Raw genomic sequence first — 16044 nt, 5'->3', positions numbered from 1 at the left:
ACATTTATCATTTAGAAATCTCTAAACTCTATATACTCCAAGTTAACTTAAAAATCCTTAAAGTATCTCACTTATCCTAGTTTTGGGATGGTGCCCCAAAATTCTAAACTGAAAATTTACTCAACCTATATTGTAAAGAATCTTCTTAGGAACCTCGTGGAAGTTCTCGATCGTCAATCCAAGCTTCAACGAAGCCGAAAACGAAGAGAGAAGGAGAGGGGACTGTGATTCTAGAGAGAGAAAGTGTGTGTGAGAGGGAGAAAAATCGTACACTGAAATGAGGGTTTCGAACCTTTATAACCCGGCATTCGTCAACGAATTCAAGTGACTCATCAACAAACCCATGAAGACACTTCATTGACATAGGGTCTATTTCATTGACAAACCTGAAATTCCTAAAATTACCCAAATTCTCGGCAGTCTCTCATCAACGAGACACTTGTACCTCATCGCCAAATCTATGGGACATTCATCAACAAAGACCCTTGGTTTGTCAACGAAACCTGTTTTCTCCCTTTCAAAATTCCCTTTTTCCTTCTCTTTTTTTTTTCTTTTATTATTTTATTTTCCAGGTCTTTACAAACTTCTCCCATATTCTTTATTTTGAAAAACCTTTTTAGAGAAATTCTTTGAGTTATTTAAGAGGTTTGAACATATATTTAATTGATATATACTTGCTTGAAAAGCAACCTGAGAAAGGCTTGAGCACATATACACTTTCATATATATATTTGCTTGAAAGGCCTATTTATTTTACAAAAGGTCATATTTGAGAAAAATCATTTTCCAATCTCTCATTGTGTACTTGAAAAATATTTTTGAGAGAAAACCTTTACTCTACCGAGCTTCAAGTTTTAAATCTTGTAAGAGTGCATCTAGATTTCATTTGTACATCTTTGCTTATTGAAGAAGCACATTATTATACGAAAATTTATTTTCAAATCTTTGTATCCCTATGGTGCGGGTAGTGAACCGTGGTAGGCATGGGGTATCACCTGAAGAGGCAGCTGTGCCTAGAAGTAGTAGACCAAGAGTGGGGTATTGCTTGAAGAGGAAGGCTCCATCTTGTAAAGAGTATGTAAAGGGGAGTTCCACTCTGTAAGGAGTGTAAACGGCTTTGCTCCGCCGATTAAGTGAGTAGGATAGTGGAATCCTCAAGTGGGTTGGCTTGAGGTGGGGATGTAGGCAGGATTTGCTGAACCTTGTAAAAATATAGTGTTTGCGCTCTCTTTCCCTACTCTCTTTAATTTCTAGCATTTGTATGTTTTTATTTAATTTGTTGTGATTAGTGTATTTGCTCTAAATATTTTTGTGCTTGAATATTTTTTGGGATTTGAGATTGTAAAGAAAGACCTTAGGTTGCGATATACTGATTGTGATTTTGAAATTAGAGAAAAAGCGACCTTAATTTTTAAATACCCAATTCAGCCCCCTCTCTTGGGATTACACCGTAACTATCAATCTGCCTTTTAGTGACAACTCTGAATCCGTCACTAATACTTTGGATTTTAGTGGTGAATTCAAATTTGTCACTAATACTTTGGCTTTTAGTAACAAATATGAAATTGTCGCTAAAAGCCACAGTTTAATAAATTGTGACAAATTTAGAAATGTGATTACTAGGTTAGACAATTTAAATTTTTGTAAATCAAACGTTCCATAAAAAACCCTCTAATTATATATTCATCACACATTATTCGACCATAATTCTTGGTCCATTACTATAACCATTAAGAAAATGAAAAATATATGCATAAGTACAAGAGTTGTTTGATCACTGTTAAAGTGTACATAATCACAACCAACATACATGGTCTGCCCTCATAACAAAAGAACAAAAAAGTAAAATGGTTTGCATCTTCATTATCATCGTCATCGTCATCCTTATCATCATCATCATCATACACATCGTAGATCCTAAAAAATAATAATTACAGAATAAATTAGTATATACTTTAACAAATAATGTATAAAAATTTTCTCAACAATATAAGTAAAAATTATGTGAAATATAAGAAATGATTACTACTTAATTACCTAACAAATGATATAGTTCTGAATGTCTAACTTTGGTTTTTTAAGTGTCCAACTTTAAAATCGAGATGAATTCTTGGGGACTATGAGCTATATAGCATGTCTACCTTAGTGTCACAAACACGTCAAAACTAAACCCACCCAATTTGGATCTCATATGCCTAATTTGGACATTTAAGTTTTGAAATGAATTAAGTACATAAACTATAAATGTAACAACCTCAACATTAAGACATTTTTTTTTTTTTACATAAAATTTTCTGATACCCTTGCTATGAAATCTCATACCCCAAAGGACACTGGGGTATTCCTGTATACAATAAACATATCTACGCAGCGGAAACATAAATCATATAAGCACATATACTATACAATACCAGAATCTAGTATATACAGACCGTAGCCATACAAAATAAATCCCTCCAGCATCATTTACCCCAAAAATACAAACTCCGTCAAAAACTCACCCTACAACAGGGTAATCTTGTAAACCCCCTATTCGCAAGCTTGATCTGCTCGCCTAGCTAGCTCACCTGTAAAACGATAAAGTAATGGGGTGAGACGATGCTCAGTAAATGGAAATATGCTATTACTAGTGTGTAGCGACCGAATCGTAAAACTATAATAATAACATATAAAACTGCATGATCTAGTAAATCTGCAAAACACATATATCACATGTATAGTAGCTTAAAATGTATGTATCATCTGAACTTTCTATCATTCATACTGCTAATATCATACTATATACAACAAAAGCTGTAAAATTGTATACATATACATAACTGTGTTTTATCCTTGAAACTCTGTATGTCATGATTTGACCCCTCATGACAGGGTTGTGCGCCTCGTAGGCGGGACTTAACCTGGTTGGCCCTCTAGGTAAGTCATCATACTCTACACTACCTCAATTTGGCCAAACTGCATACTCTCCTAGGCACACGACTAGCTGCTATCTCGTCAAACCGGCCCCCTCAACCCAGTGAACTAGGGAGCTGCATACTCTCCGAGCACGGTTGATGGTACCCATACACTATCTGAGATATATGAGTGCACTATATCTGTATATAGCAACAGTACCATGCTCTGTATTCTTTATTTGTATCTATCTGTAATCTTTTCACAGGGATCTGATACTATATATTCTCTTTTACAGTTTCATCATGTTTCCAAAATTACCATAACGCTATCTTTTGTACTGTAAATACTGTAATCTTTGTATGTTGTATCTATAGTATCTTGATGCTATCTCTATATATCTGTCCATATACTCTGTCTATATACTCTGTCTGTATACTCTGTATGTTATGGTAATAGGAAACATGACATACTACAAACACTGTATATACTGTTCTGAATAAAGTTGTAATATACTGATCTGAGTAAAAATGTAATATACTATTCTGGATAAATATTTGTAATATACTGATCTATATAAAACTATAACATATTGATCTAAGTAAAACTGTAATATACTGTTATGTATAAATATCTGTAATATATTGTTTATATCTATGTATTCAGTATAGTATGATATACTGTAAAAACTATATAAGTTCTTAATCACATAAATATCTACTCAGACCACGCAAGCATTTAAAACTCATATTCTGTAAAATTGGATAATAAGTGGGTATATACATATGTGTAAAATCTCTGATAACATTATAAAAATTCCTAACATAGCATATTTCCATTACTTTAAATATGAAAAGTCTCAACTGTACTTTAACCCTACACCCGCAGGGTTCTCCACTCAACATCCTGAAAACTATATTCCCCGGAACAAAACATCAGTATTTTCTTGCCTACAACATTTCTTATGACTGTAGGGGAAGCATATTCAGAACAAAACACCTACCCCTGAATTTGGGACGAATTTCAAACCTCTTCCACCGACGATCCGCTCCGGTAGACTTATAGAGAACTTTGCCAGGAGTGTCGTGGTGGCTTCAAATCATCGATCTGGTGTGAAACGGGGTTGGGATCGAAGAAAGAAGGAGGGAGGGACATTTTTAGAGAGAGAAAGAGCCTTTTGCACTAGAATTCTGCTGAAAAATATGAGATTTGGCAATTTATAGCCCTGGATTTGTTGACAAGTCTTTAAGGAATTTCATCGACTAATCTTCCTCCCTCGTCGAAAAATTTTAGACAGTCCCCAAAACCTCTCTCGGTATTTTCTCATCGACGAGGCGTGGCTTCGTCGAGGAGGCCTACTTATGCACTCATTGACGAACTCCCTGTGTTCGTCGACGAGACCCTATGTAAAAATTTCTGAGTTATTATATTCAAAGTATAATGTCGTCAACGAATGCAAAGCATTCATCGAAAAAGCCTCTTGCCTCCTTCTATTTCTTTTTTCATTTCCCTCTCTCTTTATTATTTAAATACCATTATTCTTCGGGTCGTTACATTCTCTCCTCCTTATAAAATTTTGTCCTTGAAATTTACTATTCATATAACTCATCATTCTTTAAAGGCAAAACAGTTTACTTATTTTATTACCTGCCCTCACTTATGGCAGAGGAATACCATGGTTACATTTTATGTTCTGGGAGATTACACAAATAAAACTACAAACTACCTACTAATTAATTCAATGCATGTACCTGCAAAGAAACTTTACCTAACTACTCATACTTTACCTATTTACTGCTCACCCTCTTGGAACAACTGTGGGTACCTATGCCTGATATGTTCCTTGAGCTCCCAAGAAGCTTCCTCTATAGCATGATTCTTCCACAAAACTTTTACTAACTGAATTTCTTTGGGGTGCAGTACTTGTGTCTTCCTGTCTAAAATATGTACTAGAGTTTCTTCATAAGCTAGTCAATCCTTGAGTTTTATCTCTACATAGCTGATTATGGGGGATGGGTCTGGGACGTATTTCCTTAACATAGTAACATGAAACACGTCATGAATTCGAACCAAAGCTGGCGGCAAAGCTAGCCTATAGGCAACTGACCCCATCCTCTCTAGTATCTCAAAAGGCCAATATACCTTAGGCTCAACTTGTTCTTCTTTCCAAACCTCATAACTCCTTTCAAAGAAGCTATCCTAAAAAATATACGATCTCCCACATCAAACTCTAACTCCTGCTTGCAAGTGTCTGCATAGTTTTTCTGTCAACTTTGTACTGTACTGATTCTTTCTTTAATTAGTTGGACTTTGTCACAAGTCTGCTGTACAATCTCTGGACGCAAAACTCGCCTTTCACCTACCTTATCCTAGAAGAGAGGAAAATGACATCTCCTACCATACAATGCCTCGTATAGAGCCATGATGATACTAGCCTAGTAGCTATTATTATAATCAAATTCAACTAGTGGTAAAAACTGAGTCCAGCTACCCCCGAAATCCAGCACGCAAGCACAAAGCATATCTTCTAATGTTTGGATTGTCCTCTCAGTCTGTCCATCTGTCTGGGGATGAAAAGCAGTGCTAAATGCTAATTGGATACCCATAGCCTCCTGAAAACTTTTCCAAAATCGTGAAGTGAATTGAGGATCTCGGTCGGAGACTATGGATACTGGTACTCCATGAACACGAACTATCTCCTGAACATATATCTCTGCCAGTCTATCCATGAAGTAGTCAACCTTAATAGGGATAAAATGAGAGGTCTTCGTCAAACAATCCACAACCACCCAAATTGCATTCAACCCCTATCGTGCTGATGGTAATCCCGTAATGAAATCCATCGAAATGTGATCCCATTTCCACTCGGGAATAAACAATGGCTGTAACTGTCCTGCTGGTCTTTGGTGCTCAGCTTTAACCTTCTGGCACGTCAAGCATTGCTATACAAATTCAGTTATCTCCCTCTTCATTCCACTCCACCAGAAATACTCTCGCAGATCCGTCTACATTTTAATATTGTCAGGATGAGCCATGTATAGGGATCTATGAGCCTCCTCCAATATAGTTCTCTTGATCTCAGTATCTGTAGGAACACATAGCCTAGTATAGAATTGTAGGGGTCCGTCATCTGATATACTGAACTCCTCTCCCTGACCATCCCATACTCTAGCCATCACCTTTGCTAACTCCACATCATCACCCTAAGCTGCTTTAATCCTCTCGTATAGCATAGGCTGAACCACTAGGCTGGAAACAAATGCCTGAGGACTATCTTCTACCAATTCTATACTAAGTCTCTCTAAATCCATTAGAATCAAGTGCTGAATCTCCATGACTGCTAACACTAGACCCACTAATTTCCTGCTCAGAGCATCAGCTACCACATTCGCTTTTCCCAAGTGGTAACTAATGGTGCAGTTATAATCTTTAATGAGTTCTAGCCACCTTCTTAGTCTCATATTTAGCTCTTTCTGGGTGAAGAAATATTTCAAACTCTTGTGATCCATGAAAATCTCGTATTTCCCACCATACAGATAATGCCTTCAGATTATAAGAGCATACACCATCGCAGCAAGCTCTAAATCATGGATAGGATAATTCTTCTCATATTATTTAAGCTGTCTAGATGCATAAGCAATGACCCTGCTATGCTGCATCAACACGCATCCAAGACCCTTCAAAGAGGCATCACTATATATTACAAAATCATCCTCCCCTGATGGAATAGCCAGAACTGGCACCGAGACCAACCGATGTTTTAATTCTTGAAAACTCTACTCATAGTCGTTGGTCCAATCAAACTTCACATTTTTTGTGTAAGTCGTGTTAATGGACCCGATAGTCTGGAGAAGCCATCTACGAAGCGCCGATAATAGCCTGCTAGTCCTAGAAAACTCCTGACCTCCTGTACATTGCCTGGCCTTTCCTAATTCACCACTGCCTCTATTTTACCTGGATCAACTGATACATCTACTCCAGAGATTACGTGACCAAGAAAAGTAACATGCCTTAGCCAGAACTCACATTTCATTAATTTTGCATACAATTTCCTTTCTCTCAATATCTGCAACACCAGCCTCAAATGATGCTCGTGCTCCTCAAAACTCCTCAAATAGACCAATATTTCATCAATGAAGACAACCACAAATTGATCCAAGTATTGATGGAACACCCGATTCATCAAATCCATAAATACCGTTGGTGCATTAGTCAACTGAAATAGCATCACTAAGAACTCGTAATGCCCATACCTATTACGAAACGCGGTCTTCAAAATATCCTCGACTCTAACTTTCACCTGATGGTAACCCGACCATAGGTCAATTTTAGAATAAACCTGGGTCCCCTAAAGCTTATCAAACAAGTCATCGATCCTAGGGAGAGGATATTCATTATTGATCGTCAGTTTATTGATCTCCCTATAATTGATACATAGTCTCATGGTCCCATCCTTCTTTTTTCACGAACAGAACTGGCGCACCCCAGGGTGACACGCTGGGCCTAATAAAACCCTTATCTAGCAATTCCTGTAACTGATCTTTCAATTCTTTCAACTCAATTCGAGTCATACGGTACGGTGTTTTAGATATTGGTGCAGACCCCGGCAACAAGTCTATAGCAAACTCAAGCAGTATCTTATTTAAATTAAATGGATGTATACAAATTGTTATGACAATAAATATGAATAGGCATACACATATGGAAATTAAAGTGCGGGAATTTAAATAAGAAAGAAAGAGAGCAATACACGATATTTGTTATCGAGGTCCAACCAAACGAACCTACATCCCCACCTTAGGCATACCCCCCCAAGGATTACACTATTCCTACTTACTTAAATGGGCAGAGCAGAAGTCATTACAACCTCTCCTTATAGGGTGAGGTAAACCCCAACTCGATTACAAGGTTGAACCCAACTTGTCTCCCTTACGGGGCGGAGACTCTCCAGTTCAATTTTTCGGGTTGAACCCAACCAGTCTTACTTACAGGGCTGAGACTCCCCAGTTTAATTCTGAGCTGAACCCAACCGATACATGAGAACAATTTTTGTACATATAATATGCTTCTGAAAATACAAGCAAAGATGTACACGTTTAAACTCAACACATGCACTCTCTAATGATATGCATTATGCTTAGTAGAGTAAGGGTGCTATCAAATAACACTTTCAATCTTTGAAAAATAATGTATACGATAAAATGCTCAAAGATCTGAACCCTATAAAATATTTCTCCATAAATTTTTTCAATGAGAAATAGGAGAACCTAGGGTTATGGTTTTTCAAATAATTTTTGCAACATGAAACTTTTTCTATGAAAGCATGGATGCAAAAAACAATTGTAAGAACCCGAACCATGATATAGGGGTTAATTATGTAAAAGAGGGGTAAAAAAATGGAATTTGCACAAAATTCGTCAACGAGGCCATAATTCGTTGATGAAAGCTGAAGGCTTCTTGTCGACGAAATTCAGAAGCTTGTCAACGAGTCAATGCCCAGAAGTTCAGGAAAATTTTGATATATCTGGCTCGTCGACGAGGCTGCTGATTCGTCGATGAGGCTAGTGAAGAATTCATCGACGAATCCACCCGGGTCAAGGGTCTTATAAAGGGATATTTTGGTTGCTTTGGGACTAAGTTTCTTAAATACTCTCTCTCTCTCTAAGAACTCTCCCTACACTCTCTCTCTTTAGTTTTCTTTGCCGATCGTTGCCCGATTTGTCAATCCAAAGTTACTGTGAGGATCAGTGAAGGATTCTCTATGTTTCTAGCGGATTGGAATCTCGTTTCGGAGGATTTCGGGTTTCAGGCTAAAATCGAGGTAAGACTCGATTTTCATTTCTGATTAGGTATATGTGTAGTAGTACAGATTGTAAGCATGTACTGTACTATGGTTTGTAGGTTTTGGAGTCTTGGTTTGTAGTTTTGGGGACCGTAAAGTTCGTAGTTGGAATTTGGGTTAAGGTAAGGGGATTCTGTTTATATCAGTTCATATTCGAAATCAGGATCGATAAGCTTGTAGGCTACGATCGTATGTATGTTTTGGTTACTTGTTTGGAGAAATCTGTAGGGTAAAAATGCGGGATTTTCAGATTATAGCCTTTGGGAAAATTGGAAATTTCGGGTATCATCTTTGCTTGGTTTGGAAAACTGTTGGTTTTGTTAAAACTGTATTATTGAGGCGACCGTAATAAATATTTTCATAAACTGTATACTTGAATTTGTAAACGATATGATTTTTCGTAAACCAAATAAGTTTGGTACGTATGGATGTATGTATTTGTTCCAGGTATTTGTAAAACAGTTATATGGCGGCTAATTACCGTACACTGAAATATATAGGAACGTGAGTTCCAAAATGATTCCAGGAATTTGTAAAACAGCCATGTATCGGTTAACTACCATGGACGAGAGTGGCCGGCTCTATATCTGGGGTGTGAAATATCACCAGTAAGATCCGGCTGGTCATCGAAGGGTGTGTTCTACACCGTATGGAGCAATGTAATCACTATGGGCCTAGGTCGTCGCAGCGTAGTTGTGCATGTGGCAATGTAATCGTTGTGAGACTAGGTGACCTTGTGTAGTTGCGTATGTAGCGATGTAATCACTGTGGGCCTAAGTCTTCGCTTCGTAGTTGCATGTGTAGTAATATAATCGCTGTGAGACTAGGTGACCTTGTGTAGTTGCGTATGGAGCAATGTAATCACTATTGGGCTTCGAGCGTCACAGCGTAGTTGCATATGTAGCAATGTAATCGCTGTGAGACGAGGTGACCTTGTGTAGTTGCGAACTAGTGTGACGACACTGACCGTATGTTTTGGGTATCATATGTACTAGAATGGTTTTTGTGAAAATACTGAAACTGTATGGAACTGCATGGATATGTATGAAACTGTATGTAAATATTTCAAAATGTATCATATCTTTTATAATGTTATGAAGTATGTAAAATAACACTAGTATGCCACACACTAATATAACTTGCTTTCTTCTTTACTGAGAGGTGTCTCACCCCGAATGTACGTACAATGTTTTTCAGGTCCCTTAAGTAGCCGTAAGTAGCATCCTAGCATCTAGGAGCAAGGGTGTCGTTGCTTTTGCTAGTACCTACTAGGTACGAGTTTTGGTATCTAGGTTGTCGGGATAGTTTTGTGGACATCTGGGGTATGTGTTGTAATTATGGGAATGTATATCCTAGTTTATATAGACTCTGGTATGATATTGTTTATGCATAAAAGACCGTAGTCAGGTATGTTTTAAATTGATACAGAGATAGGTTAGGTTACTAAATTCAAACTTGGAACCCACCTGCGGGTTCGGGGCGTGACAACTTGGTATCAGAGCTAACCAAGTTGTTAGGTCTTGTAGACTTGGTTAGGAGTATTGATGTGTCCATACTAGAGTATAGGATATAGGAAATAGGTAGTGTTGGTTGAGGATTGTTCTGTTGCTAGATCGGGATGTGTCGGCGGTATTCCGTGTTTTTCCTGGAATGACGATTCCAGTTAAGGCAGGGCAGACCATTGATGGATTTGTGTCGGTGTGACCAGACAGGCTTAGAACTGTGAGAGAAATAGTTAACATGATTAGGTCTATGATTGTGTTAACTGCGTACGATATAGGAATTCCAACTGATTTCTATTCCGTTTTCAGAATGGGGCCCAAGGATAATAACTTGGAGAGTGGCTCCGAGGAGACGGCAAGCGATGAGTCTCCTTCTGTGTCTAGTGGTTTGGCGAGATAGGTGATCCGAGAGATTGGGCGGAGTGTTAGGAGACGCAAGAGCTCTCCTATTGATACGGGGTGTACCATTGAGAGGTTCACACGCATGCACCCTCTGACATTTACGAGAGGACCTAATCCGATAGTGGTGGAGGACTGGGTTGAGAAGACTGAGAGGATTTTGGAAGTCCTCCACTGCACTGAGAAGCAAAACGTTTTGTACGCCACCTTCCAGTTGACTGGGGAGGCAGGGCAATGGTGGACGACAGTGAGCCTATTGGAGAGGCAGAGAGCTGGTCCATCTGGTATGATGTGGGGCTGCTTTAAGGAGGTATTTTTCGAGAGATACTTTTCGGCCTCCACTCGGGATGCGAAGGCTGATGAGTTTTCGGGTCTGACGCAAGGAACTTTGACAGTGCAAAGGTATGCTGCCAGATATATCGAGTTATCTCGATTTACACCATACTTGGTCCCGAATGAGCACAAGAAGTCTCAGAGGTTCAAAAGGGGTCTGAGGAAAGACATCCACCGTCTTGTGGGGATGCTGCAGATCCGAGAGTTCTATGTCTTGGTGGATAAAGCCACCATACTTGAGACTGACCTTCAGGGAGATGAAGTAGTATCGGATCAGGGGAAGAGGCTCGTATCTTCTGGTCCTCAGAGTGGTCCTTGACAAGGTCCGTGGAAGAAGAAGAAGAGCTATAGCTCAGGTTATTGGCGGAACACTAGGCGGCCAAATGCTCAGGAGGATCCATCCTCCCCACCGTGCGCCAAGTGCCATAAATGGCACGATGGCGAGTGTCAGCCATTCTATGGTGTATGCTACAACTATGGCAAGTCGGGCCACATGGCGAAGAGCTGTCAGGAATAGAGGAGGATTATGCCTACACAGAGTCAGAACCATGGGAGTAATCTGAAGCCTCGGGTGAATTACCAGGCAACCACGGCTTCGGCAAGAGTATATTAACTTACTCCAACAAATGCAGAACACGCTGAGAACGTGGTGATAGGTACCGTGTTATTGCTTTCGAATAGAGCTATTGTTTTATTTGATTCGAGGGCAACCCATTTGTTCATATCTACTAGTTTTGTGAAGTTGTGTGGGGCAGAAACCTGTGTAATGAATGAAATGTTGTTTATGACTATGCCGACTAGGAGTGTAACGATTTGTAGTAAGATGTTAGGAAACTGCCTAGTTGTGATTCAGGAGAGACTACCACCTGCGAATCTTGTAGTATACGACATGTCGGGTTTCAACGTCATACTAGGAATGGATCGGTTGTTTTCTAGTTATGCGGTGATTGACTTTTAGAAGAAGGTAGTAGTGTATAGACCTCCTGTGAAGCAGGAGTATGAGTTTGTAGGATTGTGTGTGCGTGCAACGCCATAGATTTTATTGGCACTACAGGTGAGGAGGCTACTCTTAGATGAATGTCAGGGGTACCTAGCTTGCATAAAGGAACCGCCGCGGGATGAGTTGAGACTTGAGGACATTCGGGTGGTCAACGAGTTTCCGGATGTGTTAAAGACAACTTACCTGGTTTACCTCCGGATCGTGAGGTGGAGTTTTCGATAGAGTTGTTGCCTGGCAAGGCACCATTCTCTAAAGCTCCGTATCGGATGGCTCCAGCAGAACTTCGAGAGTTGAAGGAGCAACTTTAGGAATTACTAGACAGGGGATTCATTCGACCTAGTGTTTCACCCTGAGGAGCTCCGGTATTGTTTCTAAAGAAGAATGATGGATCGATGCGTATGTGCATTAACTACCGTGAGATCAAAAAAGTGACGGTGAAGAACCGTTACCCTTTGCCTCATATAGATTATCTTTTTGACCAAATGTAGGGAACGCAGGTCTTTTCGAAGATCGACCTACGGTCAGGGTATCATCAGGTGAGGGTTAAGTCTGAGGATGTAGCAAAGACGGCTTTCCGAACTAGATACAGCCACTACGAGTTCTTGGGTCATGCCGTTTGGGTTGACGAATGCTTCGACGGTGTTTATGGATTTGATGAACAGGGTTTTCCATGAGTACTTAGATCAATTCATAGTGGTATTCGTTGACGACATCCTGGTATACTCGAGGAGTACGGAAGAGCTTGTGGAACATTTGGGGTTAGTGTTACAGATTTTGGGGAGAGGAAGTTGTATGCTAAGTTGAAGAAGTTTGAGTTCTGGCTGAATCGAGTCGCGTTCTTAGGCCATGTGGTGTTTGAGGGCGGTATCTCTATTGATCCTAGAAAGATCGAAGCTGTGGTCAACTGGGCTAGACCGAAGAGTGTGCAGGAGGTTCGGAGTTTTCTGGGACTGGTGGGTTATTATCGTCGGTTCATGGAGGGATTCTCTAAATTTTCTGGACCTCTGACACGATTGACTAAGAAGGGGGTAAAGTTTGACTAGACTAGTGATTGCGAGCAGTGCTTTCTCAAGTTGAAGCACCGGCTGGTTACTGCTCCAATGTTAACCATTCCTTCGGGGAATGGGGGTTTTGTGATCTATAGCGACGCATCCCTGAAGGGTTTGGGATGTGTGCTTATGCAACAGAGTAAGGTGGTAGCTTATGCTTCTCGACAACTTAAGGAGTATGACAAGAATTACCCTATGCATGATTTAGAGTTAGCTGGTGTTGTATATGCCTTGAAGATTTGGCGACATTACCTGTATGGTGTTCAGTGTGAGATTTTCACTAACCAAAAAAGCCTCAGATACTTTTTCATGCAAAAGGAGCTGAATATGAGGCAGAGTTGGTGGCTTAAATTTATTAAGGACTACAATTGCACGATCAATTATCACCCGAAGAAGGCTCATGTGGTAGCAAATGCGTTGAGTCGGAAGTTAGAACATGCAATAGTAACTGCAGTTTTAGCTTAGCATCATGCCAGGCAAGATCTAGAAAGCCTTGGCGTAAAGTTGGTGTCTGGTGATCATCAGACTTTCATGGCTAGCTTGGTGATCCAACCGACCTTGTTCGAGCGTATTAAAGCCGCGCAGGCTAGTGATGCAGAGTTAGCTGAGATTGTGATGAAAGTGCAGCAGGGTTTGACTACAAATTTTAACATCTCTAATAGAGATGTGTTGAGATTCGGGACCAGGCTATGTGTTCCAAGCGATGGTGAGATCAGAAGGACTATTTTGGAGGAAGCGCATCTTTTTCTATATACGATACATTTGGGTAGTACGAAGATGTATCGGGATTTGCGCGAGTCCTTCTGGTGGAGTGGTATGAAGAGGGATATTGCCTGATTTGTGGAGCAGTGTCTAACGTGTTAGTAGGTGAAAGCTAAACATCAGAGACCGGCAAGCCCGTACAGCCTTTTCCTATTTCGGTATGGAAATGGGAGCATATTTTCATGGACTTTGTTACCAGATTACCGATAGCGCTTCACGGGCAGAATTCTATTTGGGTAATTGTGGACAGGTTGACGAAATCTACTGAATTTGTACCTACAAAGGTCAGCTACCCTTTGAGTAGGCTAGAGAACCTATATGTACAAGAGATAGTTAGACTGCATGGAGTGCCGGTGTCCATTGTTTCAGATTGGGATCCAAGATTTACTTCTTGATTTTGGAAGAGTTTGCAGGAAGCATTGGGGACGAAGCTTACTTTCAGTCCAACGTTCCACCCCCATACTGATGGACAGTCGGAGAGGACAATACAGATCTTGGAAGATATGTTACGGGCTTGTGTATTAAACTTCGGTGGTAGTTGGATTCAATTTCTGCCACTAGTGGAGTTTGCCTATAACAATAGCTTCCAAGCTAGTATAGGGATGGCACCGTTCGAGGCTTTGTATGGTCGGAGGTGTCAATCTCCTTTGCATTGCGATAAGGTCGGTGAACGGCAAGTTTTAGGACCTGAACTCATGCAATAGGCATCTGAGAAGGTGGGTTTGATCCGAGAGAGGATTAGATCAGCTCAGATTTAGAAGAAGAGTTATGCAAAATGTTCGTCATTTGGAGTTAGAGTTCGAAGTGGGAGGTAAGGTATTTCTGCATATTGCTCCGATGAAAAGGGTGATGAGATTTGGGAGGAAGCGCAAGTTGAGCCCGAGGTATATCGAACCATTCGAGGTACTTAAGCGAGTGGGTCCAATAGCCTACAGAGTTGCACTACCCCCAGCACTCTCGAGGGTCCACGATGTGTTTCACGTATCCATGTTGAGAAGGTACGTATTGGATCCATCTCATGTTATCACTTATGATGAGTTGGAAATTGAGGATACTTTAGCGTATGAGGAGATACCTATTCAAGTTCTGGACCATAAAGTTCAGAAACTTTGTACTAAAGAAATACCATTGGTGAAGGTATTATGACAAAACCACGAGGTTGAGGAAGCTTTTTAGGAACTGGAAATGAAAATACGCTCAAAGTATCTGCAGTTGTTCTGAGTTGTACTTGGATAGCAGGGTGGTATGAGTATGTATGTATGTATGTAAACCTCTGTTATCGTATTAGTATTGTGTGGTTAGTCTCTAGGAGGGTCTTGTAGTATTGTAAGCGCCCGAGACCGTGTATGTATGTGACCATGGTATTCCTCCGCCATAAGTGAGAAAATTTATGTATGTATTGTAACGGGGTTGTGTTGACCTTATAGGTCACGCCCGATTTTGATAATGACAAATACTCCTGTATTTAATGAATATCTAGTTCATATGCAGGTCCATATTAGCATATCATAAATGGCACATGAAAGCTCAAAGCTTGAAGACAAATTCATACTCTTGATTGTAATATTTTTATAGTGAAATTTGTCTGTAATAATAATTAGGGTATTCGGTTTGTAATAAGCACACACATCACATGTATGGTTTATTTTGTAAGCTCAAACCAAATGCAAACTTAAAATGACCTTAGAATGACATTAGGGTTTTCCCTTCAATCGACCGACACCGGACTTTTTCGGTGTCTTCAAAGTGGACCTCAAGTGACCCTAGGACACACACATTTACACATATATTTGTTAGGCACTTCATTAGGGTTTGTATGCTTTAAGATTGGACCGAAATGCACACATGGTGCACTTTCGGTCGACCAGCACAGTCAGTTCATTTTGGCCTGGTCGACCAAAACCTCCCTGGGTCAAAAGTTTGACCACCTGGTCGACCAAACCAGGTAGTTCAAAAAGACCTGGTCGACCGAAACCCTGGTCAACATTTTGACCATCTGGTCAACCGAGCACTTTTTTTCTCCAACTACCTGGTCGATCGAAGAGTCCTCGGGAAAATTTCCAGCAGTCTGATCGATCGAACCAACCAGTTCAAAACGGCCTAATAGACCGAACCTCGAAAATTTGAGAAATTACCCTCTCCCGGTCGATCGAGCCCTCAGTTCAAAAGTCCCCTGGTTGACTGAACCATATGAGACTTGATCGATCGAGACATTTCTAATCGACCGGACATCTCGGGTTGCCCTGATTTTTTACCACAATTAAT

At 40.2% G+C, this 16044-nt stretch overlaps 1 protein-coding gene across 1 annotated transcript in view; it reads left to right on the top strand.

The window, feature by feature from the left end:
- The first annotated feature begins 955 nt into the window (after positions 1 to 955).
- LOC131157109 (uncharacterized) overlaps positions 956 to 16044 on the top strand; it is a 31126-nt gene continuing 16037 nt past the window's right edge. The window contains exon 1 of the mRNA XM_058111039.1: positions 956 to 1074. Coding sequence (XP_057967022.1) covers positions 956 to 1074 — 119 coding nt within the window. The remainder of the gene's footprint in view (positions 1075 to 16044) is intronic.

This window comes from Malania oleifera, chromosome 1 (assembly GCF_029873635.1).
Source record: "Malania oleifera isolate guangnan ecotype guangnan chromosome 1, ASM2987363v1, whole genome shotgun sequence".
NCBI lineage: Eukaryota > Viridiplantae > Streptophyta > Magnoliopsida > Santalales > Ximeniaceae > Malania > Malania oleifera.
The sequence above is the reverse complement of the archived record's forward strand: the minus strand, read 5'-3'. Positions and strand labels throughout refer to the sequence as shown.